The 26732-nt window shown below is 43.8% G+C and overlaps 1 protein-coding gene across 1 annotated transcript; it reads left to right on the top strand.

The window, feature by feature from the left end:
- The first annotated feature begins 310 nt into the window (after positions 1-310).
- On the top strand, positions 311-26421 carry GRPR (gastrin releasing peptide receptor). Its single transcript, XM_066622185.1, has 3 exons — positions 311-738; positions 18208-18559; positions 26035-26421. Exons 1-3 carry the CDS (start codon positions 317-319, stop codon positions 26419-26421), a joined length of 1161 nt encoding a protein of 386 aa, XP_066478282.1. The 5' UTR covers positions 311-316.
- The last annotated feature ends 311 nt before the right edge of the window (positions 26422-26732 follow it).

Genomic DNA, 26732 nt, shown 5'->3' with positions numbered 1-26732 from the left:
TTCCAAGCCGAAATCTCACCAGAGTGCTGGTGCTGAACTATGGGGCTTCATCTCTTAGTCTGGCAAATTGTGGTAATACTTATTCACAGACCTAACAAATAGCAAAAAGAGACCAAAGTTCTGGAACTGAAACAACGCAGATGCTTTCTTGAGTGCATGGGCTGGGCTTGTTTTGTATCTGGTTCTTTTTATGAGAAATCGCATCACGTACTCCACTTCTGTTGCTAAATAGCACGGAGGAACAAAGTCCACTCCAGAGAATTGATGTGGATTCTGTCAGTCAAGCTGACTTTTCCCAGCATATCAGATCCTGACGATGGCTTCCGAAGAGGAGTGCATTTTGCTGGATGTGGAATTGGACGACTTTATCCTCTGCAACATCTCTTCCGCTCAGCGTGCTGAACTCTCCCTCCTGAACGAGGACTTGTTTTATTACCGATTCCTGTATGCAATCCCAACTATTTATGGCATCATTGGTTTGATAGGGCTCGTTGGCAATATCACGCTGATCAAAATCTTCTGTACAGTGAAATCGATGAGAAATGTCCCCAACTTCTTCATTTCCAGCTTGGCTTTTGGAGACTTGCTTCTCTTGCTCACCTGTGTTCCTGTAGATGCCAGCAGGTACCTATCTCATGAATGGCTGTTTGGTCGAGTTGGATGTAAACTTATCCCATTCATACAGCTCACTTCTGTGGGGGTCTCCGTCTTCACACTCACGGCTCTCTCTGCAGACAGGTAAGCCATCCTTCTGAAAGTCTTCCTGAGGGGCAATGTGGTCTGTTACGTACCCAAAGTTCTTCACGGATGTGTCTAATACAAAATCTCTACAAATTGACAGCAAAGAGCAAAAACAGTCATAATGGTTTGCTTAAAACTAAAGCTATATGTGAGAGACCTGTATTATGAGATAGCTACCTTTTCCAAGGTGGGCACTCATGAAACTCTTCAGCACCTTTTTATGTGTTTAACTATAATCAAACTGTTTCTAATATGCTTTTTGAAAGTCCACTGAAAATAACACTTCACAATAAGTGTGACTTTGAGACATTAAGGTGAGTCAGGAGAGTTTGGGCTTCATTATTTACGCAATGAGGAAACCAGATCATTTCACCAGCTTCAGGCTATGACCCCAAAAACACTTACTTGCAAGTAAATTCCCTCAGAAGCAGTGAGAATTCCTTCTAGTTCAATAGGCTTAGACTCTCCTCAAGTTCCATTTTCAAAAGTCTTTTATCCACCGTCATGATGAAGTTATAAGGATATAGCTAGAGTTGCATTCATCTTTCATTTTGAAAATGTATATCCTCCAAATTTAACAAAAGAACTCTGTAAGTGGAATGTTGACAATGAAAGCAGGTAACAACTTCTGTACATTGCTGAAGTTTTTATATGAATGTTCAGAATGAATGATGCAAAACCAAGGTATAAGCAAACTTTATGTGCCAGTCTCGTCTCTCTTTGTTTCACATCATTTCAAATGTGTTTATGGTGTTTGCACCACAGAGATGTGCACATTCTTTTCTACATAGGACCTGGTGCCTTGAGGGAGAAATGAGCAGTCCACAGAATTTCATAGATTGTCAGATCAGCAGAGACAACAATTTCATAGTTAAAAAGTCCTTGCACAAACAAGAAGAGCAATGGATCAGTAAGCGGAATGAACAGGAGCACTTCACGGAACATCTGTCTGAATAAGGAAATCTAATTAATTTTCTGCTGCATTCTTCATATATGTGGCAGACGAGTGAACTGCTTCTGATCCAAATTTAATTAGATACGTTCACTAAGATAGGAATTTGACACAATCAAATTAGTTCTCTTAAAAACTCTTTTTAAAACTGTGTCCATGCCACCAGCTAATGAGTTCTGTAAACTTGAGTTCATTGTCCAGAACAAATGACATCAAGACAACTGATTATTACGTGTGAGGCATCACATGCTGGCAAAAGCAAACAGTGCCCATGTTTTAAAACTAAGGAGCAGGTGAACAGCTAACTATCCCAAACTGGGGACTGTCACTGCAAAAGGCAGATGTATTTCCCCAAAGCTATGATTTTGAACTACAGCAATGGACGAGTGCCAAGTTTGCTCCTCCAGCTCTTTTGAAAATCAGCAGTACTGCGACTACACATAAAGGGACTAGAACTGCCCCCCCCCCAAATATCATATTAAGGACCTTTTAAAAAAAAAATTATTGTGCTGGATCATACTAAAGGTCTCCTTAACTTAGCATTGGCCACACAGATGCTTCAGGGAAATTCATAAGCAAGGCATATCTTTTGTAGCTAAGCCCAAGCACCAGGTAGTCAGAAGTACTGTATCTGAACACAAAGCTTATGCTTGAGGTTACTATGGCTCACAGTCTCTATTCCTCCTGTAACCATCAACTGCTTTGTATAAATGTGCGCTTCGTGGCCATCACATCTTGTCATGAGAAATTCCACATTTTGATCTGTGTCATGCAAAGAAGCACTTTAATTGTTGTAGAGCCATTCTGTGAATTAGAGGCCGCAAATGCTTCCACAGGGAGAGATCCTCTCGATGATTAAGAATGCTGGAAGCAGTGCATTTGTCACTCCAGACAAATGCTCTCCAAGAAAAGAGGCTTCAGCAGTACATCAGCATTGGAACTGAGGCTTACTGATGCATTCCCATTCTCCTGTTTTGCCTGGACAGGGTCTGTGCTCTGTAACATCTGTAAAGAGCAGCAATTTTCAGCCATTTTCATCTCACGGCACACTGAGGAGGTGCTAGAATTGTCAAGGCACACCATCAGTTTTGGGACATTTGACAAGGCACACAGGGGCCTCACATCCCCCAATGGCCCTACTAATAAATGACCCTCCCCCAAACGTCCGTGACACACCTGTGGACCTTTGTCAGCCCATCAGTGTGCCTTGGCACAGTGGTTGAATATCGCTGGTATAGGGCTTATGACTGTCTCTGAAACATACGAAACATTGAGCTATGAGTGTGCACAAGCTCAAGTGTTTGGCATGTAACTAGGCACTTGCTAAGTCTGAGCCCAAAGTGTAAGAGTGCTGACTCACAAACATGTAAAACAATTTCAAGAATTGTTGTCACATGCTTAATGAGTGTATGACTTGGCCTATGGTTGGAAAAGGTTATAACTGAGCCACCTTGTAGACAGTCGTAGATTCGTGATTTTGCTTGTTTACTGAAATGCCATCTTGCTGGGCAGACTTCAAGTTTAAAAATAAACAGATGTTTAATATTCTGGAACACAATGAACACTGTCCAAACGGGGAAAACAACTTCATTTTTGGCATCTTTTGGCATCTTTTGGCAACTTCTACAGCAGCAATTTTCAATCTTTTCCATCTCATGGCACACTGACAAGATGCTAAAATTGCCAAGGCACACCATCAGACTTTTGACAATTGAAAAGGCACACCATGCTGCTGGGGGGGCTCACATCCCCCAATGGTGCTACTAATAAATGAACCTCTCCCCAACTCCCAGGGCATACCTGAGGACTGTTTGCAGCACACCAATGTTGCAGCACAGGGGTTGAAAATCGCTGTTCTACAAAGTGACCTGAACAGCAATTTCTGGGGTGGGGGTCACCAAGCATAATTTTTCCTCTGATAAAAATCACGTTTTTAAAAAGTATAATTAACTATTACCACCTGTGTCCATGTTAGTGTATGATGAATACCAGGCAAAAGTCACTATGTGGTGACTCTCCCACACAGCTCAGAAATGACTTGTCAAATTGAACCCAACATTCTGTGCAGGAGAAAGTATTCAGAATACTTGTTTTCAACACATGGAAGGTCAGCAAGCGAACCTGACTCAGGAATGGTGGTAGCTCAGGATCTGAGCTGAGCAGGAAAAATTTGAGTGCAAACTACTGTGAGCAAACTGATATCCCAAGAAAATTGTAGCCAGGAATGAAATTCAGCCAGACTTTCAACATATTGACTGTATGTGGAGGGAAAATCTCTGGAACAATAATCAGTTGCAGACCTACCATTGTCCAATGGGGCAAAAGCCCCAGGCGTGAGGCACCAGGACACTGCAAAAGCCTCTCTGAGGCTCCCAACGGAGGCGGAAACTGTGCTTCTAGTTTTCTGGAAGCACAGTTTAAAGCGTTGGGGAACTTCACAGAGTTCTGTGAGCCTCAGGTGAGTGGGGGGGGGCGGATTTCTGCGTGTTGGCAGCAGTAGCCCACGGGGAGGCACCATCGTGGACCTTTGCCCCAGGTGCGGGGCTGGGGTGGTCCACTGCTGACAATAATGAAGAAGATGAATTTGTGGTAAAGAATTGTAGATATAAGGCATCCTCATTTTAGGCGAGGAGTACTGAGACTGCAGTATATGTAAAACAAATTAATTAAAGAGGCACACTATATGAAAGCGCTCCATTCCGGAGACAAGAACAAACAAAGGGGGACTATTGTGCAAATGAAAGTTGTTATTTTAGAATCAAAAACAAGTTCATTATATTCTAAATAGAATTCAGCACATGGACAGCCTAATCCTATCCCCAGCAGTGTGTAGGGCTCCAGCGGCACCAAAATGGTGACCACTGGATCCTATGGGCGCCAGGCTAGCATCAGGAGTCTCCTTAGAGGGGAGGATTTGCTCACGTACCCTGGGTGTTGCAGCTACAACGCCAATGAATCTCCTCAGATCTGTGCCTGCAGACTCAAAGAGGCTTGTGTCAGGCTTCCAGGGCCGGGGAGAGAGGTTGGGATATGGCGGCAGAGGCTGCCACCATCTCCGCCCCCTTCCTGGGCCTGGTCTTTCCCTCCACTCTCCCTCTGCCCTGTTCTGCCTGCTCCCCACCTCCCACTACCTAAAAAATACTTACCATTGGCCGGTGTTGGAGGAGCACTGGCTGGCTGGCCATCCACGTAGTGCTGAGGCCCAGTGCCGACTGGCACTAACCCAGCTCTGGCAGCCCCTCCTCTCTGGGTGCTGCAGATATGTCTTATGGCAAGTTTGCGAGACCCAGCATTGGCACTGGAGCTCAGTGCTGGCATTAGGCCCAGGTAGGATTGGGCCCAAAGTCATTGTACCGGACTTCTGGCTGCAGGTCCTATTCTCAAGAGGTAGGTGTATGTATGTTTTGTCTCAAGGTGGCAGGGGAGGACAATACTGACTGTCTGAGAAATAGGATGTGTCCCAGATATTTCCTTTCAGTTGCTTAACCAAATGCTTCTCAAATGCACACACAATTCCCAAATACAGATGTGTGTGTTATTGTGGTTGCAAAACTAGAAGATGAAATTTGATATGCAACAGGACCACACTGTAAATCAATGATTAGGCTCTGAGTTTCCTATTGTTACCCAAGAACGGGATCTATAGCTACTTCCCTGAAAATATCAGCACAGTGATGATGATGCCAATAAAAAAGGCCATTGAAATGTTAGGGATTCTAATCAAAGGATATAACATGAGATATCATCATGTATGTTTTGAAATCAATATTGAGATTCTACTGTGAATACTGAGTATAGTTCTAGTCAATCTGATATTTATTTTAAACTAGAAAATAAGAGATAAGGGCAAGAGAAAGGACCAGTCACTAATCCATAGGCTTTTGTGCACTGGAGCAGGCCATGTTCCAGGTGTTCAATGGAAAACACCTTCTAGCAGACAAATTACTGATATGATCACTGTTGACAGTGACAATCACCTGTTGGAATGGAGTGGCTGATGGAAGTGCATAGTTGATTTCAAGCCCCTCCCCCATCAGTGATCAGCATTGTAAGAACAGATAGTATTGGTTATCACTTTGGCCCTGCTCCTGTGGGTAAAGGGCTTTTCTCTTTGCAGATACTCTATTATGCTTGCAGAGGAAAAACAAAATCTAACAGCACAATCTGTGCATCAAAGGGCCCAATCCTAACCGGCACTGATGCCAGTATAGGTGCCCTGAAGGAGTCGCAAACGTGCCATAAAGCACGTTTGCGGCTCCTTAGGCAGGAGCCGCATCGGCACATTCAGACGCGAGCACGCCGACATAAGCGGCAAAGGTAGGCGTGGGGGGGTGTGGGGCGGGGGCAGGAGGGGGCATTTCTGGGCGAGGGGAGGGCGGAGGGATGGCGGGCCCGTGAGCAGGTGCTCCAGGAGCAGGGGGCAGGGAGGCCCATTGGGGCGTGCAGCCCTAACCCACGTGTAAGGGGAAGAGGTTCCCCTTGCCTGTGGCTGAGCCGCTGCAGCCAACAAACCTGTGTTGGATGCAGCACAAGCCTCCTGGCTTGCCTGCTCCAGCACAGGTTAGGATTGTGCCCAAAGTCAGATTTTGCGCATGGATCACTCTTGCAAAATTGGATCAAACGTATACAGAATGTACACTATACAAGTACAATCTAAGAGGATTCCAATTTTCATTTCAGAACAGAAATGAGCAAGGGAAGATATGAGAGAAGAGTAAAAATCATAAATAGTTTAGAAGTAGAATTAGTATTTCACCATATTAGAACGACACAGAAAGGTAGTTAACGTTAATGTGAGTTATCTTACAACTGACCTTCAGTGCAAAAAGACCTAGACAAACTAATGAGATACAGTATGACTGAAAGCATGCGTAGCCCTTCTATGGAGAAAAATGCTCTGCGCATGCATAGAGATGGCATTTTCATTTGTCGAGCAGTCATAATTTAAGAAAATTCCTGTGGCTACAGAACTGCTGGGTCCTACTCATGATAACCATTCAGTACAATGCTCAGAGTATACATTTTCTTACTAATAAGTGCCTGGTATTATGACTGAGAGAGTCTGAAATGGACTGAGCTGGCCGCAATTGGTGTGCCCTATGTACGTACACATTTCATTCGAAGTATCATACAAAACATTTCTGATGTTTATACAGCAATACCTTCTTTCATATGCTTGACTTGTGTCGCTTTGCACTTTCAGTTTGAAACAAGTTTCAAATTTTATCCACATGCTTTCCTATTTTGTCCAATTTCATCCAACCCTCCACAACAATCATTGATGTTCGTATGTTTCTTTGTTTTTTATTTCTGTTTGTTTAGGTTCTGCCTCAGAATGCCAGGGAGGGCACCAGGATGCAGGCCTTGTGTGCTCCCTGAGACATCTGGTGGGCCACTGTGAGATACAGGAAGCTGGATTAGATGGCCTTTGGCCTGATCCAGTGGGGCTCTTCTTATGTTCTTATGTAGGTTTTGCATGCATTCACATGAGTTATATAGTTATTTATTTTTTTCACCAGCCAAAATAAATGTGCAAAGTAAATAGGACTATGCTTTGACATTAATCCATTTTGACTTTCATCTGTGTTCTAACCAAATGAACCATTTTGACTTTCATCTAACCAGACAAAAGAGCAAAGTACTGCTGTATTGAAGAAAAATAAAACTCCATATTTACATCAGAAACTTTGGCCCAAATCCTACCCCCAACAGCAGCTCCAATGCAGCCACACCAAAAAGGTGCATGTTGCATTCTGCAGTTGTTGGGGGGGAGGGCGTTGACCTGGAGGCAAATGGGATGTAAATACAAAACATATTTACCTCTGTGTACGCTCTGGGATTGCCTGTGGGTCTTCTTGAACATGTGCCACCACTTTGGGGGCATATGTCTGAGGAGAGGAAAGCGGTAGGGAGGTTTGAAATAGAGTGGATAAGATCCAATCTGCACCATTGCTGGCAGATCTACTCCACCTAGTCCCCACCCCGTTCCTACCCCTTCCCTGCCCAGTTATCCCCCAGTCCTCCCACCTCCTTCCTCTCCCTGCCCGCCCCGCCCTACTGCTGACGTACTAAGTCCAGCAGGCTCTTGCAGCAGTGCTTGCAGAGTGGCCACTGATGCAGTGCTGCATGAGCCATTGGCTGCTACTTCACGACAGCAGAAGATATTCCATTATCATTAACCCATCCTCCCAATCCTGGATAAGATTGAGCTCTTTGTTTCAGAGACCTACAGCACAAGCCTAGGCAAATCTACTCAGAAGTAAGTCCCATTATGTTCAGTGGGCCTTACTCCCAAGAAAATGTGTACGGGAATCAATGAAATGTGATCACTTTCATTCGATTCACAGGAACTTACATCCTCTGTGGCTTGCCTCTGTGTCAACAGGGCAGGAGAACTCATAACATCTACAGTGCACTTTTTCACCTCCCTTGCCCATCTGGTCCAAGAGGTGCAGAGTCAATACCCAACACTCTCTGAATTAACTTCCAAGTGAGAGCAGCTGGTTTCAGCCCAATGGGCCCAGAGCCATTGTGAGCAGTCCACTTACCCCACTACAATGGCATCTGTGGATGTTGACTGAAGTGTTGTAGTAGCCACAATGGGCCGGGAAGGATAAATATTTAAGTATGAGAAATAGAATGGTCAGGTGGCTTTTCAGTGTTTATTTCATAGAATCATAGAGTTGGAAGGGACCTAAAAGGTAATCTGCTTCAACCTACCCTGTTGACACAGTGGCAAGCAACACAGGATGTAAGTTTCTGTGAATCAAATGAAAGTGATCGGCACATCTAGCTAGACACACACACCAGGCACAGAAGATACGTACAATGGGATCTATTCAGAAGCAGATTCCAATTCCGATCATGAATCAGAGCTTGACTGTGGTAGAATAGAATAGAATTCTGAATGGAATTGCAGCACAAATCCTGATCCCCATAACATATAATATTAGGAAAGCTGGCATTACTACTTCTACTGGGAATAATTATATACCACTTTTTAACAAGAATGTTCCCAAAGTAACTACCTTACTTGAAAAGGACTGCCAGTTGCCTGAGGACTAGAGCAGCAAGTAGAGGCACCCTTTGGCCTCTGCCATTGGCCAGAGCACCAAGGATGCCTTGGAGGTTGCACCACTGCCCTCCCAGGACGAACACCATGGCACAAGGTAGTGCAACCTGGACCACCATCATTCTGTAGAATAGAGCAGTCACTGGGAGCTTGCCTGAAAAGGACTGCATTACAATGGCAAGTTACTGAGGGACCAGAGAATTGTGTGGAGGCATTGGCTGCAGTGGCATTCCCAGAGGGGGGCAAAATGGTAAGATTTGCAGACACAGTTAGCGTAAGCATCCCCTCCTCCTCACCTCTCAAGCCATTCCAGGAGGTGAGAGCAACACGGAGGAGACGCCTCTGTATTGCTCTCACTGCCCAGAATGGCTCTGAATAGAAGGGCTGCCTACACAGCATGTTGAGCTCCTGTAAAACGTACCATGGGCCTCTCCCCCCCTCCCCCAGAATGCCAGTGATCAATGGCAGGCGAAAGGGTTCTGGGGTTGTTTTCTGTTGCAGTTGAGGGTTGTCTCATTTGGAGTGAGGGACTGGATATAAATCTATTAATGAAGGTCGTTTTGATAGCCAAAGAAATGAGAAGATAGTTCTCTGTCCCAAAGGGGTGAATTGTTTATAAAGAAGCATAGAGGAGACATCAGCAATAGCATTGGGTAGGGCACTCAGCAGAGAGAAAAGGGGGCAGTTGTTTAAGGTCTGTAGCTCAGTGGTAGAGCACATGCAAAAGTCCCTGGTTCAACACTTGATATGTTCACAAGGCTGGGAAAGATCCTTGTCTGAAACTCTGGAGAGCTGTCGCCAGTCCAAGTAGACATTATTGAGTTAATGGGCCAATGGTCTGCATCAGGTGTGTCTAAACATGTACACTCCCAATTAGAAGAGGTATGTTTTCCCAGTAAGTCAGGTGATCATCATCACAGATTTCCTTGGTAGGCCACACAGAACATAATTTGAGACAGCTGTCATAATTCACTCCTAGACACTATTTTCAGTGCTAAGACTCAGTCGGAAAATTCAGGTGGTGACAGCACTTTGCAGATTCATAGGCAAGTATATAACTGATCTTTTAAATCAGACTTGTCAATATCTGCTCACTCTTTTGCTTGTAATTAATAGGAAAAACTTACAGACACCACTGAGAGTAGGATGTAATGGTTAGACCAGACATTTTCAACCACTGTGCCAAAGCACACTGGTTTGCCGCAAATGGTCTGCAGGTGTGCCGTGGAAGATTGGGGGAGAGTCATTTATTAGTAGGGCTGTTGGGGGATGTGAGCCCCCTACCAACAGCATGGTGTGCCTTATCAATTGTCAAAAAACGGATGGTGTGCCTTGGCAATTTTAGTACTTTGTTAGTGTGCTGTGAGATGAAAAAGTTTGAAAATCACTGGGTTAGACTATTGGACTAGGGATGGAAAGATCTGGCTTCAAGTTACCACCTAGACAAAAAGCACACTGGATGGTCTCAGGGGAAATCACTTTCTTTCAACCTAACCCAGTGATTCTCAACCAGTGGTACGGGTACTAGCAGTAGTACTTGGGCTGATGTCTGGTGGTACTCACAGGACCCCTGGGCACCTGCCGTCTGGCAATGATAGCAAGAACAGAATGCAACAAACAGCAGTAGGAGGCTCAGCACTGTGGACTGAGCTCCAAAGCATGCTTTTCCGTACTCGAAAAAGGCCTCCTGTCTACCCTGAGCCTCTTACTGGTGTTTGTTGCCTCACATCTGGCTCGCAACCCAGTAGTCATAAGAACATAAGAACAGCCCCACTGGATCAGGCCATAGGCCCATCTAGTCCAGCTTCCTGTATCTCACAGCAGCCCACCAAATGCCCCAGGGAGCACACCACATAACAAGAGACCTCATCCTGGTGCTCTCCCTTGCATCTGGCATTCTGACATAGCCCATTTCTAAAATCAGGAGGTTGTTCATACACATCATGGCTTGTAACCCATAATGGATTTTTCCTCCAGAAACTTGTCCAATCCCCTTTTAAAGGCGTCCAAGCCAGATGCCATCACCACATCCTGTGGCAAGGAGTTCCACAGATGAACCACACAGTCCTAGTGCTGATATCCTCGCCAGTTACTTCTGGTGATACTTTGAATAGGTGGACCATGTGAAGTGGCACAGCAGAGGAAAAACCCTGAGAAACGCTGGCCTAACCTGCCACACAGGGTTGCTGTGAGCATAAAAGGGTGTCATTCATGTACACTGAGCTTTTTGGAAGAAGGGTGTAAAATAATAACTAAGCAGGAAAATGTAGATGAGAAGGGTTGATTCCTTCTTCCCTTTTAAGTGTCCGTGTGCCATGCACAATTCACATCGGTATGTATAGACAGGCAGGCTACTAAACATCCCTGACTAGTAACTTTTGTGGACTTCTTTGCAAGGTTGTTTGAAACATTCCACTTGCTGTGTAGAGCATCAACAGTGATGAATAGTTTCAGGCAGGTTACACATATGAGCTGTCTGTAACTTGAGCCTGAGAAGAAGAGAAGGAATGAGGATGGAGGATGTGTGAAAATATAGGTGTCTGTTTTCTTACTTGAAAAATAAGACCGTACATGATAGTTCTTATGTAATGCATGTGCATTAATGCAATGCAATAAATCTGATGATAGTGACAGTTTAAAAAAAAACAAACAATTTATTGTACCCTCAATATACAAGGTGCTAGGTTTTAAGGAGGGTTTTAAATGAAAGAAGAGAGGAAGAATTATCCCTGCTTTGAGAAGGAGCAGTACATTTATGGACTTCGTGCTTTTGGATGACACTTGAAAAAGACCAGAAGGTGGTCCAAATAATAACATACTTTAGGAATTAGCTGCAAAGGACTGTGTAGTAGAAGTGTCTGAAGGCTCAATACTATCCAAATTTCTAGTGCCAAGCAGCCATGCCAACGGGTGATGCACTACATCTTGCAGTAGGGGAGTGGGGGCAGTCATGGAGGCCTCCTCAAGGAAAGGAACATTTGAATTGGGCCCTAAGTCTCTTTACAGGAAGCATCACGAAGCCATCATCCTGAATTGTTGGACATTGTGCTTCTTAATCCACACATGAAATAGTGATTGCATAATTATTGAGTTTATTCTGTTCTAGCCAGTTAGGGTTGGAAGCTGTAAAAATAAGGACCTACACGTGTGAACATTGGGCATCTAGTAATTGCAGCAAATTCTCTTTCAGGCAAGCACAGCCTCCATCAACTCAAGCTTTTGGCACATCAGAGAAGATGGTATGTTCACTGGTGTGCCAAAAGTTTATCATGCATCATGATAGTGTCAGAAGTCCAAAAGAGGCAAGGCATTGTCCTTGGTTGTTATAATCATAGAAGTAGACCCAATAAAGGGTCATGTTCATAGATTCAGAGGTGACATTAGAGATTGGCAACTCCGGGCAGTTGCTGAAGGCCTCCTACCAATCCCTGATATTCTTACAGCCCACTTTTGTGGTTACTTTCTTGATGAGAAAGAATCACTCGGTTGAGTCATTCTGTTCACCATCTCCTCTTGGCTGTCTATTCACAAATGGGAGCTTTTCCCCAGAGACAGCTGACACCTCCCTTCCTCCAAGCACCTGCCGCCCACAAATTAGAGCATTTCCCCCAGTTTCCTGTTCCACTGCGTGTAGATGGGGTGACTGGAAGGGGCAGTGCGGCCGGGCCAATAAAGGCACTTTGCCAAGGGTTGCCACAGACCTGGGAGTCAGCCATATATGAAGTAATGGGATCAAGAGCCATGCTGAATGGACATCTAGCATAATTCCTGCTCAATGGCAGTACCTTCCATACCCACCATAGATGGTCCCCTCTCATAAACACAGAACAGTCTCAAAGAAGTTCAAGTCAAACTGAGTGTGTCTGTACAATCATGAAGAAGGAACCTGACCAAGTTACAAATAGTATTTTTCCATTCACTGGGAGATATTTATAAGGATGTCTGTCAAGTAGCCATTTCTCCCCAGTAATGCCAATGTTTGCAGTACTTGCCTGTTCTAGGAAAGATTATAAATACAGTGTTTAAAACTGTATACCTGGGGCTGTCTGCCTCTGTGTTCTGGTCTTTCCAGCTTAATGGCAACCTGGAAAAATACATTTTTCATTGAATCATCTTCCCATTTGTAAGTTTTTTTGCAGTGCCACAGGCTATAGCATCTGAGTTTATTTAGTGAAAATGCCTCCCGTCTTTGGAATAAATGTTCAGATTATGTGAAGGTTCTCCTTATTTGCACCTCCTAGTGAACAGACTTCCTTTTTAATGAGTTTTAAATTTCTTGAATGGAAGCCCCATTAATTGATTTAGGGAGAACATGAGATCTTCTTCTGCTTGAGGCCAGGCCATCTCGAAGGGTACCTGTATCTGAAAGTTTCGAAAAGGGCAGGAGGGAGTTCTTGAGCTGGATGTTAATTGCTGATAACACTGGATTGCCAGTTTCTAGGGAGACCATTCATTTGTGGGCCCTGCAGAGAACAATTGTGACACTTATTAGCTCACATAGCTCAGCCTGACACTGGATTAATCATTATGCTGTGTCCTGTAGAGAGCAGGGGTCAAATGAAGCAATTGCTGTGGAGTGATTATTGAACAGCACTGCTATGTAGAGACTGGCATATTCTTGCCCGACTCTCTGCCTTTTAATGGAGGTGTGTTTGTATCATACATGCTGGTAGAAAGTACAGTTTTCCTGGAGGAGGTTGACATCGGGTCTGCCTCAGAAACCAGCAGCTGCCAGAATACCTGGGCTGGGCTGGGGACTTTTGCCACCTTGTTATCCCAGTCCTTGTAGCATTTTGGAACTGCTATATGGTAGAAGAGATGGCAACCAGGAGCCACTCATGCATCTGCGGATCAAAAGAGAAAAAGTTACATTCCTGCAACTGTCATCTTCTTTTGGGTTCTTCAAGGTGACCATTTTGCTGAGGGCTCATTCAATCAAGCCTGTGGCACCATTAAGAACCAGAAACTTGCTTATGTTGTTTTTTAATGGCATGTAAACCACTTAGAGAGACCCTGACCTGAAAGACGGTGCACAAATAACTCAAGCAAATAAATGACGTTAATGAAGTACATAGAGTAAGGACCATGCCCTTTCTTCTGGTCTGGTCTTTGCTGAAAGTTCCCTTCAGAAGAGAATCAACATTGACTACATTCATTTGCCCAGGAATGATGTTTTTGTTCAACTTTGTTCAACATTGACTACATTCATTTGCCCAGGTCCAACATCAAAAGTACCAACTGCTGCAAGGTGAGAGGACAGTGTCATGCATAGTTCCCTGACTGAGAGCCCAATCCTGAGCTGCCTGGGCGCGCGGCTGTGGCGGTACAGAAAATGCTGCCGCCACATCCTAATGCCCAAGGCAGCCACTGGCAGTACCTTGGGAGAAAGGGACTTTTGTCCCCTTCCCTTAGGTAAAGGGAGTAGCCCTGCAATGGAAAAAGCCTCCGTTTCAGGCACCAAGTCCCCACTCTCTCCCCACCTCCCCATAATGCCTCCTCCCTACACTCTACCCGCCTCCTCCCTTCCCAGGACGGCTACCCCCAGCCTCCCCCCACGCCCCTGCTTTCCTCTCTGCTGCTTGGCGGTCCGTGCAGGTGACTACTGAAAGAATTACTGGAGATTTTAACAGGGCCTCCAGGAATTTCCAACATTACATCAAGTTGAAGGGAAAAAAAATAGCTCCAGAAATCACTGAAGTCGGAGTTGGCTACCTTAGCAGCTACTCAGTGGAGCATGTGGCTTAAAGGAAATGGAGACATAATCAATGGGTTGTTGAATTGTGAGAAAATACAACCAAAGGAAAGACTTGCATACTGCCTAAGGAGACCTTCTAGGATGTTGGTGCCAATGGAATGAAGTGGGCACAAAAGAAATGTTGGAGACTGGGTGGAGATTTCCCCTTTTCTTTTTCAGAACTGTTCACAATATGGTTCGTTGAGTACAATCCGGGCTAGATAACAAGTTAAAAATATATGACTTCCTTGATGCTGCAGCAGTGCAGTTTGGTTCCTTCTGATATTCTGGTTTGTTCTGTTTTGATCATGTCATCTCCTGAGTTGACATAATTTCCCTGGCAACAAGCATTGTTGAGCCTATTTGTGGGGCATTTTGGCTGTTTGTCTTTAAACTGCTGTAGTCTTTGAATTTCTACCATTAAATTCAGATATGCTGTATTCTTGTTTTCTGTGCTCAGTATTTGTCTGTGCACATTTGGAGAACAAACATTGTGTTTTTGCGGCAGCTCAAATGTTCCCTGAAAAAACACGTTTACCTTTTCTAGTTCCGCTTGCTACTTTTGTTTCCTAGGATGCTTCAGAGCCATTCCCCCCACCCCCCATCTCTGAAGTATTTCTTGGAGTGATCCCAGGCTATTGAAGACTTCCTAGTGAGTACGATGTCACTGAGAGCAAATGTATCTGAGGCTGTTTGTTTTTCAACTAGAAAATAGCAGGAAGTGACATTGCTAGCATGCCTCTAGCATGCTTCTTGCTCGATTAAAAAAACAAGCAGCAACAAAAATGGCATCAAACTTACTTCAGGATGCTTTTGCAATGTTAAATCCTTGCCTTACAGTTATTAAAGTTACCTGGAAGTTATTAACTTCCGGATAGTGCTTTTAAAATCTCAAGAATGATATGTTCCTCTCACTGCTTCCCTTGTTTGTGGTACAAGATGAATGTGCCCTTGGAACAGAGCAAATGATCACATTTATGCACGGAGGCTGCCATGTTCAATAGCTTCACGCTCGAAGGTAAGATTGCAAGTATGGCGAGTGTGCTAGAAGCTGAAAAACACGTACAACTCTAGCACACTAGGAGGAAATTAACATACACCTCTCAAGCGCTGGTAGCTGAAGAACAAGTGCAGCCTGAGTTAGAGAGGGGGCAATGCTTCCTGGTCTGGTCACATGACTGCTCCTAAGAAACCCCCTCCAAGTTAGCAAAGTGCTTGTGATTCATAGAACTTGTGACTGTTCTATTGATAACTTTGAATACACTGTGCAATGCCTTCTTTAGCCTGCCAAAGTGCTTTCCGGTTGATGAGAGGTTGCACTGTAGGGGAGAGAGTGAGAGGAATACTTCCCCAAACTGCCTCTCCCCAGGGCTGGGGCTGACATGACTTGAAACTGTTGCAGCGAGCTGTGGCCCCCACTGCCCTGGCAGCTCTGCGCATGTCTGCTGAGTGGCAAGTCAGTCGAGGGGCAACATAAGCAGCAAGGGGAGGGAGATAGGGGCTGTCGGAGCAGTGTGCTGAGCACGTGCACCACTGGCTTGTTGTTGGTGTTCATCTCCCCAGGCAGCCTCCAGGACAGTGCTGTTTCTCCTCCCCCCATGAGAGCAGCTAGATAGGCACAAGCTCATCTCACATAGCAAGCTGATCCTCCTTCCCCTCAGCTTGACTGTTTTTCAGGTCTTCCTCCCACATATCCCCTCCACGGTAGACCATGTGCCTGCCGCATGAGATCTGGAGTCTCAGAGCATGGCTGCACTTTTCTAGAGAACCAAAACCCCGTTGAGTGTATGCTTGCTTGCCTTCCCTCCATTTCCTAACTTTGTTTCCAAAGGGAGAGGTGTTTCCAAAGGTTTCTGATCTTTGCAAAAACAACATTCTTCCACTTGGATATGTGCTTGTTGCCTGCTTGCTTGCCTTGATTCCTCTTTATTTCTCCCTTTTCTCCAAGTCAAAAGGCCTGAGAGGAGGGGAGTGGAATAGGAACTGAAAACTCTAATTCCGCTTTTGTGCATTCATTCTCCTTCCCGCTTTCACAAGAAAGCTAAATAATTCCCCTCTCCTTTAAAAACAAAGATAGAATACACAAAACTTGAATGAGCACAGGTCCATACTTAGTTTTCTGAAGGGGTGGGGGAGGGAAATCCTCCTGAGTTACTAATTTTTGTGTTTTGTTGAGAAGCAGATTAGAATTACAGTGCAATCCTATGCATGTCTACTCAAAAGTAAATCTCACTTAATTCAATGAGATTTACTCCCAGGTAAACAATTGCAGCCTTAATAACCAAGGATTTTGCTTTTTTTCCCAGTTCAGAAGTACAAAGACAAATTTTTTAGAGTGTTGGCTATAGAAAAGCACTAGGTTATACTGGAAGTTCTAGTCAGAGCAAAATTGCCTGACCCATGTGAAATTGGACATGTGATTTTGGTGAGAGGCTTGTTTTTGTTTGCTTTTAAGGGGAGCTATTGCAGAAGGGAGACAATTCAGTTCATTTCCAAGCTTTTAGAAATTTTATGCCCTTCTCCCATAATCAATAGTTTAAAAAAATCCAGTATAATAAAGTGCATTTATTTCTTACAACGTGTATAGATATTTCTTTTTATTTCAACACATAAAAGTTTACTGAGAGGAAAATGGCTAAAAGTGTAAAAGGGCATCCAAGGAAATTGCTATACTTTTTCTTTTGTTGGAAGATATTAAAGCTAGGTAGGAAGATAAAGCTAGGTAAAGCTAAATGTAAGAAGCAAATAAACACTTCAAGGTTATCAAGCACCAACAACAACTATTACAACAACTGTCGGACAGGTATCTCTGCAATAGAATGTTTCTGATTGAGGCTGCAATCCTAACCGCACTTTCCTGAGAGTAAGCCCCATTCAACAAAATAGGACAACATTTATTTATCTTAACCAAATAGAGCAAATGCAAAGGTATCTGCATCTTGAGAATGCTTTTCCTTGGAATTTTATTTATTTATTTATTTATTTATTTATTTATTTATTTGGGTCGGTTTCACAGCAATATATTTTATCATCTCAAAGAAGCAATGACGTAAATTAGACAGCTTAACATTTGCTGCGATGCACTTTTTATACTGTGTGTGACACATTTTATTATAAAATAGCAGGCTACTTAATGAGCTGAGCAGATAGTACCAGGCATTTATAGTAGTATTGCCTGAAAAGGTCATTTTCAGCAGCTAAATAACATTAACAACCAACAAATGTCACCTGGTCATTGTCTTATCAAATGGGTTCGTGTTGTGAGGACAAATAGTAGATTCCAACAACAGGGTGAATGTAGACCATCATTCTGGTCACTAGAGACGCCAATCTACTTGCAGTGCCAGCTGGGGTAGTGGTGTAGTAGCTGGAACTACTGGCCAGTGCTCCGGCTAATTAAGAAAACAGCAAAGGGAACTCCTGCCTGTGTGTCAAGAGACAGAGGGCACCTTGGTGCCACTGTCTCTGTAGCTGCCACTGGCTTTAATGGTGATTAAACTATTCAATAGCAAAACAATTTTTCATTCAAGGCTCAAGCTATCGTTGCAGGAGAAATGGAGATGCCACTAAAAATGACATTCCCAGATGATATTCTTGTCTCCATAAACTGATGTATATAATTTACCCTCCATTACATGGCACCCATCTTGCACTTTGTCCCACCCTCCTCCAGTAGCACTAACAGTATCATTTTTTTCTTGCCCATAGGTATAAAGCTATTGTGAGACCAATGGATATCCAAGCTTCCCACGCACTGCTGAAGATTTGTTTGAAAGCTGTCCTGATCTGGATTTTATCCATGCTGCTTGCGATTCCTGAAGCTGTATTTTCAGACTTGCATCCTTTCTATGATAAAGGCACCAACAGAACTTTCGTTAGTTGTTCACCTTACCCACCTGCAAATGAGCTGCACCCCAAAATTCATTCAATGGCTTCCTTCCTCATCTTCTATGTTATTCCTTTGTCTGTGATCTCAGTGTACTATTATTTCATAGCAAAAAATCTGATTCGGAGTGCTTACAACCTACCAGTGGAAGGAAATGTACATGTTAGAAAACAGGTATGTCTAGTTTTATTTTTTATTTTTAAATTACACAATACCAAACTGGGAATGACATGACTAACAGCCCAATCCTAAGGACCACTAGCACCTGTAAAGCATGCTTTCAGTTACTTGGAAGTAAGGTGCTAGATTCAACCCAATGCCTGCTGGCGCAGGTAAATATAGCACGAGCAGTGTAGGGTTGGGAGAGGGCAAAGGGGAGGGGGGGAAGGGGTGTAACAGGGTAGGTGGAGGGTGGAATAGGGGTTGATCAGGCCTGAAAGAGGGTGGGGATTGGCAGAGGATGCCTCCACTATATCCAAACCTGGACCTTGCAGCCCTACTCGGGGCTTCTTAGACTTGCACCAGTGCTTTTGCTGGTGCAAATAAGAAATGCCCCATTGAGCATAAGTTCCCTTATCCCGAGGAGACCTCCAACCTGCTCAGTTCCAGTGCTGGATATATCATGGACCATGTAGCCCCGTACAGTAGGACTGGGCTGTAAGAATTGTGTGCTCCATACAGAAACTCAGACCCGTTTGTCAAGTGTAGTGGGGTTCACTCTTACTACTATTTGCAGGACAGAAGACTGAGGGGAAAATATTTCCGAGGAGAAAAATAGTCCTTGTCTATTACCTTTTATTCCACATTGCTATGGAAGTGACATTGGAACTGGTTATCCTTGTACATGTTCACAGCCAGTTCCGTGAATGAGAGTCATAGTCCCATTGGTCTGTTCCAACTTTCTGAGGTCCAAAAACTGTGAATGCAGACATGAACCCCTTTGAGAATCTGACCCAAAGCCTGTCCATGGACCTCAGGTCAAGAACTTCTCTTCTAATGGAAAGTTTGGAATTCAAAAGCTGGTGTGTTTAAGTGATTTCCTGAATACGTTGTGTGGAAAAATGATGTCTTATCCATGTAACATTTCTGGAAACACCTCCCTATGCAGAATCCTTATTTTAGTCACATCCAATTAATGGATTCACCCTCCTCCTGGATAAAAATTCTCATGTGATCATCACACATTTACACCTTCAAAGGGCCTCACCAGACACCAACCCATGAGAACCAGGTTAACTTTAATGTATTAGATAGTATTTCAAGTTTACAAATAAGGAAAACAGCACTTTAACAAATATAAGATCCCAAAACACGGTTACATGCATTGAGAAGAAACCGTGCTGAATAGTACAGAGCATTCAGGTATAGTCTGCAAGTCCGTTTCAGAGGGTGAGATAGTGGTGGGTTAAAAGTTTGTTATGACACTGGAAAAGGCCCTGACAGCCACTTAGTGTTATTGCCTACAGGCCAATGGGTTCTTTTCCTTCTGGCCATTGGGATCTGTGTGCCACTTTAAGCTGAGTTGAAGATCTTTTTCTCTATGCATTGCTAAGTCAATTCATACAGTGCAGGGTAAGCACCTACCAATGAAATCCTGGTATAATGGAGAGGAGAGATTCAGTCTCCTCCCCTCACCACCACCACCACCCCACTCCTGGCCAGGGCTATTTCAGTTAACATTTTTTGCAAAGTTTTGTTTCCGCTATTTTGAAATGTGCAGTAGGATTAGTGAAAAAAAAAAAAATCTCTTTTAATTTTTGTACAGGGCTAGTTGCTCAATCCAAATCTCCCTTTACGAAGAATGAATATGAAAGAAGCCGTTGACTCTGCTGTGCCATTAATTACAAAACAAAACGTAGGTAGAATAAAAGCCTCACACTGAGTAACTTGAGGGCATCAGTTAATGTGCTTTTGCTCAGTTGACTAAGGGCCAAGCTACACATTATGTTCAATGCGTGTTTTGGCCTCTGTTTTCCTAGTTTGTTTCTTAAATAGTGCACAGTGGCTCAAAATGCAGCAGAACCATGACAGGGGTAAAGGGGCTTCAATTAACATAAGAACATAAGAATTCTTTCCCCTTCCTGTGGTTTTGTTGGAGAACATGCCCCCCGCCTTAGCACATTGTTTACAGTTTTTTTAAAAAGGTTAAATTGGCTTCCAATAAGCTCAACTGGCTTTTTTCGTATTATACATAACACACATGGGGGACACTCCTGATACACAGCCCCAGTGAAGCACTGAAATCCCCTACCCCTGCTGTGGTTTCACCCCCTGCCCAGGCTCCAGCATGCAATTCTGAATCTCTGATAATATTTATGCGTTCAAAGATTTCTATTCCATTTTTTGGGCCTCCAAGAGGCCCACAAAGCAGCTCACAGCAGATTTATTGATCCGTTTGACTCTGTAAACCACACTGTGAGTGTTTCTGGATGAAAAGCAGTACAGTATATAAGGATTTTTACTATTGAAAATAAATATACAGATATAAGAATAACAATGGTAATAATCGCCTTTGCGTGTATGTATGTGGGGCATAAAAGTGTGATTTCTCACAAGGCCGGGGAAGCAGGAATCAATCCTAACCCTGTCATTGTTTTTGCTTGTGAGGTTTCTGCATCACCTATAAGTCTCTGTCAGAGACAGGCACTATTGATTCCTTTATTGCATTGCAGCCTAGCTTTGTACTGCAGGTGCAGGTGGCAATTGCTTCGATATTACATTAGGATCACACATCTTACAAGTACTGTATATATATTGTTTGCTTTTCGAGGAGAAGCTTGATTATCACTTAGATTTTGGAAGAAATGTAGTTGCCAGTGGGCCCATGTTGCTCTCCTTTTATCTGCTTAGTACTTACCTAAGTAAGTAACCGAAAGGATTTAAAGGAATAGTGATCGATCCCATATGGTTGCTCATCACTTTTCAAAGTGGGATGCTTGCTTTTCTGAGGAACCCTGCTCCTTATGTATTTCTTGAGCTTTAATAATTTCATGAGGAAATCAAACTTAGGGCACGGGCCTAAGCAGGTCTACTCAGAAGTAAGTCTTATTGTGTTCAATGGAACTTACTCCCAGGAAAGTGAGGATAGGATTGCAGCCTTATATACATTGGGGGTCTCTGCTCCAGACCTTGCCCAGTCTGTCAGCACTGAGCTGTAGGCAGTCAAATGGGGAGGAGGCTGAAGTTAGAGTCCTCTTAGCAGCACTGCATGGAACACCGAGGTAGATCTGTAAGAGAGACTATGCAGAGGCCATCCATTGTAGGGCAAGGTTTGAGGCAAAAAGCTTCACAAAAAGGAGGTTGGAAAAAGGCACACAGAAGGGCAAGCAGGTAGGGAAGCTGGCAGACCAGGAAAGGAACAGACAGGCCACATCTGGAAAAAGACAAGGCTGACCAGAGACTGGCTGTGGGAAAGACTGAGGCTGATCATGTCAGGAGGAACCAATGGGCTGCCAGGTTCAGGAATGTAATGGATGAGGGATGCTATGATGTGGAAGAACAAGACTTCTTCTACTTACACTGCAACATGCTCAACATGCTAACTGCAAAACACACTGGTGACCAGGAGGTTCCTGGTTTAAGTCTCAGTTGATCCTGACTTAGGCTGAGATCCTAAACATATTTACCTGGGAGTAAGTCCCGCTGAACACAATGAACCTTCTTTCTGAGTAAACATCCATAGGTTTGCATGGAAAGAAGAGATGGTGCCTATGGCTCTATCCACTTTGAAATATTTTCTCCGGGTTTTCTCCATGAGAGGATAGGATCAGAGCATGTCATATGGCCAGAATCCACAATGTCCTGGGCCCATTAGCAGCTTATGGTTAAAGTCAGGAGCCACACAGCAAGCAAAGAAAACGAATAAGCTTCCTGGACTAAACAGGGGTGAATAATGGACAGGAGCCAGAGAAGAAATGTGCAAGCTGTGCCAGCAACTATCAGGATTTCTGCAGGGTTGTTTAGAACAAACAAGCTAATCGATTCTAAGACGTTCAATATTGTTGGCTTTTTCACAGTCACTGTGGGGGACAATGAGCAGCTGAATAATATGAGCTTAGTCCAATAATTATTGAAGTTGTGGCAGGGAAAGTCAAATGAATATAGGAGTCCCTTCTTCAAATATTTATATTCCTATTTTCTCAATGTGAGCTTTTGAACTTGCAGTACAGACTAGATGCTCCTAAATGGTCCCAGAGTGGCGATCTTCTAGGCATTCAGAATCAGTTTTATTTAACAGACACAATTCCTTGCAGCAATAAAGGCAATCATAAAACCAAATTGTACACTTCTGCTTATGAAGTCATATCAAATAATGAGCAAATAGAAATCAGAGCATTAAAACAGCATGGAACATTAAATCTTCCACACTTACCATGAATAAAGACTTTTAACCATTATCTGCACAAGATTTTGGAAATGTTTTTTTTTTAACTGCCAATGAAACCTAGAGTGGGCTCTGGAAGGCATGGTTGGTAGCTTCCATACATGCAGCATGGCTTCAGAGGCTGTAACTTCCCCATGGCAGACCCTCAATCAATGGCCTGACACTTCTGAAGCTTCTTCTGAAATATAGGGGACCTTCTGGAGCCACTGGTGTTGCCATGGAAGTAATTACAGGCAGAACAAGAAATCTGAGACGCTGTGCTGCTCCTTTCTTTGGAGCCAAGGCCAAATCAACAAAGGGAATAATATTGAAGCTCCAGACATACAGGCAAAAAAGGTTATTGGGTACTCAGTTCCTGGAGCATCATATCTAAATTGATTTGTCACACTGGATTGGGAACCAAATGCAGAGTGTCAAGTAGATGGTTGACATGGTCAATTTTCACTGCTCTGGTATCTATTTGGGAATGATGATTGACTACATCAAGGCACCATCAGGAGAGAAATTGGAGCCACAACTGAACCTCTCCCTTCCAAATGAGTTATGAGTGGTGTCCCAGCTTACAGTGTTGAACGTCTGCTGGGTAGGAAGGTCTGTGCAATAAGTGGTGTGCACATCGCTATGGCTTGGTACCACCATGTAAGAGTGTTTCTGCTGTGGTTTTGAAAAGAGTTCCATGTGGCTCTGATACACATCCAATGTACCTCCTTCCACATATGCAGGTTACTTCAGCCCATGCTCCTTCCCACTTGCTCCCCATCCATCCACATTGGTAGCTGTTGTGGGGCCAGCACATACCATTTGGTCCTCATTTCAATGCTAGCACTTCTGGCAAGGAGGTAGAGTCCTGGATACTCCAAGTTCTCTTTGTTACTATCATTTCACAATTTACAAAACTGGGTACTTATGAATGTAGGGTAGGAAGAAAGTGTGGTCATTTCCTGGGTTGAAGTGAACTGAAGGGGGAAAAAAACAATTCACAATATATTTATGTACATTTTATTCCCAAGGAATGTTTCCCACATGAAGCATGAAGCCTCCCCCCCCCCACATCAAGCCTATGCCACCACACACCCTGTTCATGGAGATATGTGCAGTTATCCAGATAGCAATTCTAGAGCAGGGTCACATTAAGGGGGAAAACACTTCCATTACATGTAAGAAATGATTGCCTTTATGCAGTGGCATAGCTAATGATCGTGTAGCCTGGTGCCAAGCTCAAAATGTTGGCCCGGAAGTGATGTCACAACCAAAAGTGATGTCAGGTCTGGGCTTTTTCAAAAGTGAAAAGGCATCTATCTGCTATCTGGGGTCAATGAAGATTTGTAGTCCCCCCCCCCCCCATAAAATCAAATTAATTAAGTAAATAAATAAAAAGTGTGCCCCTGATAGGTTTGAGACACTGTATTGGGGTGAAGAGGGATGGTTATTCTTCTCTTGCTAAATATAAGAGGGGCACCTCTTGAACAACAATCAGTCTCTGTTATCTGGTGTGCTCCCTGGGGCATTTGGTGGGCCGCTGTGAGATACAGGAAGCTGGACTAGATGGGCCTATGGCCTGATCCAGTGGGGCTGTTCTTATGTTCTTATGTTCTTATGTTCTCATAGGTCAGTTTTGAGTTAAGAAAATCCACTTTTTGTTCTATAAGACAATTGTGTTTTCATTTCCTGGTTAATTAGCCATAACTTTTGATAGAATGCAGATATTCCAATGGGGTTTATTTCATTGCATTCTACATTAAATTACCTTTCCAATGATATATAACATGATGGTATTAATAGTATATACCAAGATTTTCACAATTTTGGTCACTAGTGTCAAGCTCAGCTTGTTGCCCCCCTAAAGCTTGATACCTGGTGCAACTGCTACCCTCTGCACCCCCTTAGCTACGCCACTGCCTTTATGCAGTATAGAAAGGTTCACACGGGACTCTGTCGGGTGATCCCTGGCCTGAACTTCACCTACATTGGAGTGGATTCAAGGTGGAAGGTGGGGCGGGGATTGAAAAGCTGTAATTTGATGAACGCTCACATGACTGGAAGTCCCACTGCATTCAGTAGAACTGATTTATGACAGGAATCAGGGTGACATCCAGAGTAATGTTCCTGTTCATGAAAGCGTACTCCATGAACGCAAGTGCCGTCTGAGAAGGGGATGAACATTCTGCTTGTGCAATGGGCCCTTCTATGCAAGCAGACAGGCCTAAGGAGAGGTGGGGAGGGGGCAAAATCCCCAGGGCTCAGGCTTCCAGGGGGCCCAGACCATGGCAAAACAAACTCTACAAATAAATGTGGGTACCTCAGTCTCAACCTATCCAGGGTTGTGTTTCCACTAGAGCAGCATTTCTCAAACTGTGGGTCAGGACCCACTAGGCAGGTCATGAGCCAATTCAGGTGAGTCCTCATTCATTTCAATGTGTATTTTATTTTTAGTATATTAGACTTGATGCTACCATGGTATGTGATTGTATTTGGGGTAATGTTACAGATTTGTATTTTTACCAGGCTACTATGTATATGCTTTTAACAATGATCGTCACTGGGGCGTACTCCCGGATAAGTGTGGATAGGATTATGTCCCGCAGGATGTTTGCGAAATTTTTTTTTAAGCATATCAACAACTATTTGGGAGGGTTAGGAGGGTTTATTAAACATTTTAAATAAATGTTTATACTTATATTTATTCTAAGCTTTTAATTTACTTACTTGATAAATTAATTTGATTTTGTCACATGGGAGTGTTTAAAATTTTCCTGCATGATGACGTCACTTATGGTCATGACATCACTTCCAGGGTAATGACATCACTTCTGGTGGGTTCCAACAAATTATTCTAAAAAGTGGATCCTGGTGCTAAAAAGTTTGAGAACCACTGCACTATAGCTTTAATCCACTTTCAATGCACTTCTGTTACCCCAATGCATTACATTGGGGGTCAATCATGCATCTTGCCCCAGGTCCAGTGCCAGCTGTCAGTGGCCCTGCAGGTAGGACGGCCCCTCTGTTCAGAGATGAAGCTTGTGTTCACAGAGCAGGCTTCCATGAAAACAAGCATTGTCCTGGATGCCACCATCAGTCTTTAAATATTTGAAATGGAGCCATATCAAAAGAAAAACCTTTCCACTGTTTAGAAAAGCACTGCTGTGCTCAAATTATGGAAAAGTCAGTGCAGCGCATCCTGTCTTCTAGGCAAATTAAAAGTAGAGGTGGCTTCCCCTCTTCAAGTCAAACATTACTGACATACAATCCACTTTGTTCCTTTCAGATGGAATCCCGAAAGCGTCTTGCCAAGACAGTCCTGGTTTTTGTCTGCATCTTTGCTTTCTGCTGGCTTCCTAACCATGTCATCTACTTATACCGGTCCTACCATTATTCAGAGGTGGACACTTCCGTCCTGCACTTTATCACCTCCCTCTGCGCTCGAATCTTGGCATTTGCTAACTCTTGCATAAACCCTTTTGCACTCTACCTGCTCAGCAAAAGCTTCCGGAAACAGTTTAATCGCCAGCTGAGATGTTGCAAAGCCCGCACTCTCATCCGGTCCCAGAGCACAGGCACCAGTCGGATGGTGTCGCTTAAGAGCACCAACCAATCTGTGGTCACCTTCAGTTTAATAAACGGCCACCACTTCTGCCACGATGGCAATCTGTAGGTACACCACAAGGTCTCTTGAGCTACTGCTGAAGCTGTCACGAGATCTCTTCAGCAGTTGCTGCCTGGCTCGGTCTTGCAAGTAACAAATGTACATATGTACACAGAGAGGGACAGAGAACTAGCAGCACACAAGCAAGGTTCAGTGTAGAGCTGAAGGGTTACCCAGTCTGTTTAGGACCTTGCCATATAAATAGCCTGATCCCTTTGTATTCCCACTGTTTGGAGATAGGTCTTGAAGGCATCCAGAATCTCCTGGAGTTAGCAACCTGTTCCTTTCGGCATGCTCTTGCGGAAGACCTTGCAATAGCC

Source organism: Tiliqua scincoides, chromosome 3, assembly GCF_035046505.1.
Source record: "Tiliqua scincoides isolate rTilSci1 chromosome 3, rTilSci1.hap2, whole genome shotgun sequence".
Classification (NCBI taxonomy): Eukaryota; Metazoa; Chordata; class Lepidosauria; order Squamata; family Scincidae; genus Tiliqua; species Tiliqua scincoides.
The sequence above is the reverse complement of the archived record's forward strand: the minus strand, read 5'-3'. Positions and strand labels throughout refer to the sequence as shown.

Bases quoted from the DNA above. Each gene is read 5' to 3' on its own strand.
- GRPR (XM_066622185.1), top strand. From the start codon at position 317: ATGGCTTCCGAAGAGGAGTGCATTTTGCTGGATGTGGAATTGGACGAC. The intron at 739-18,207 runs GTAAGCCATCCT...TCTTGCCCATAG, and splicing joins ACGGCTCTCTCTGCAGACAG to GTATAAAGCTATTGTGAGAC. The intron at 18,560-26,034 runs GTATGTCTAGTT...TGTTCCTTTCAG, and splicing joins ATGTACATGTTAGAAAACAG to ATGGAATCCCGAAAGCGTCT.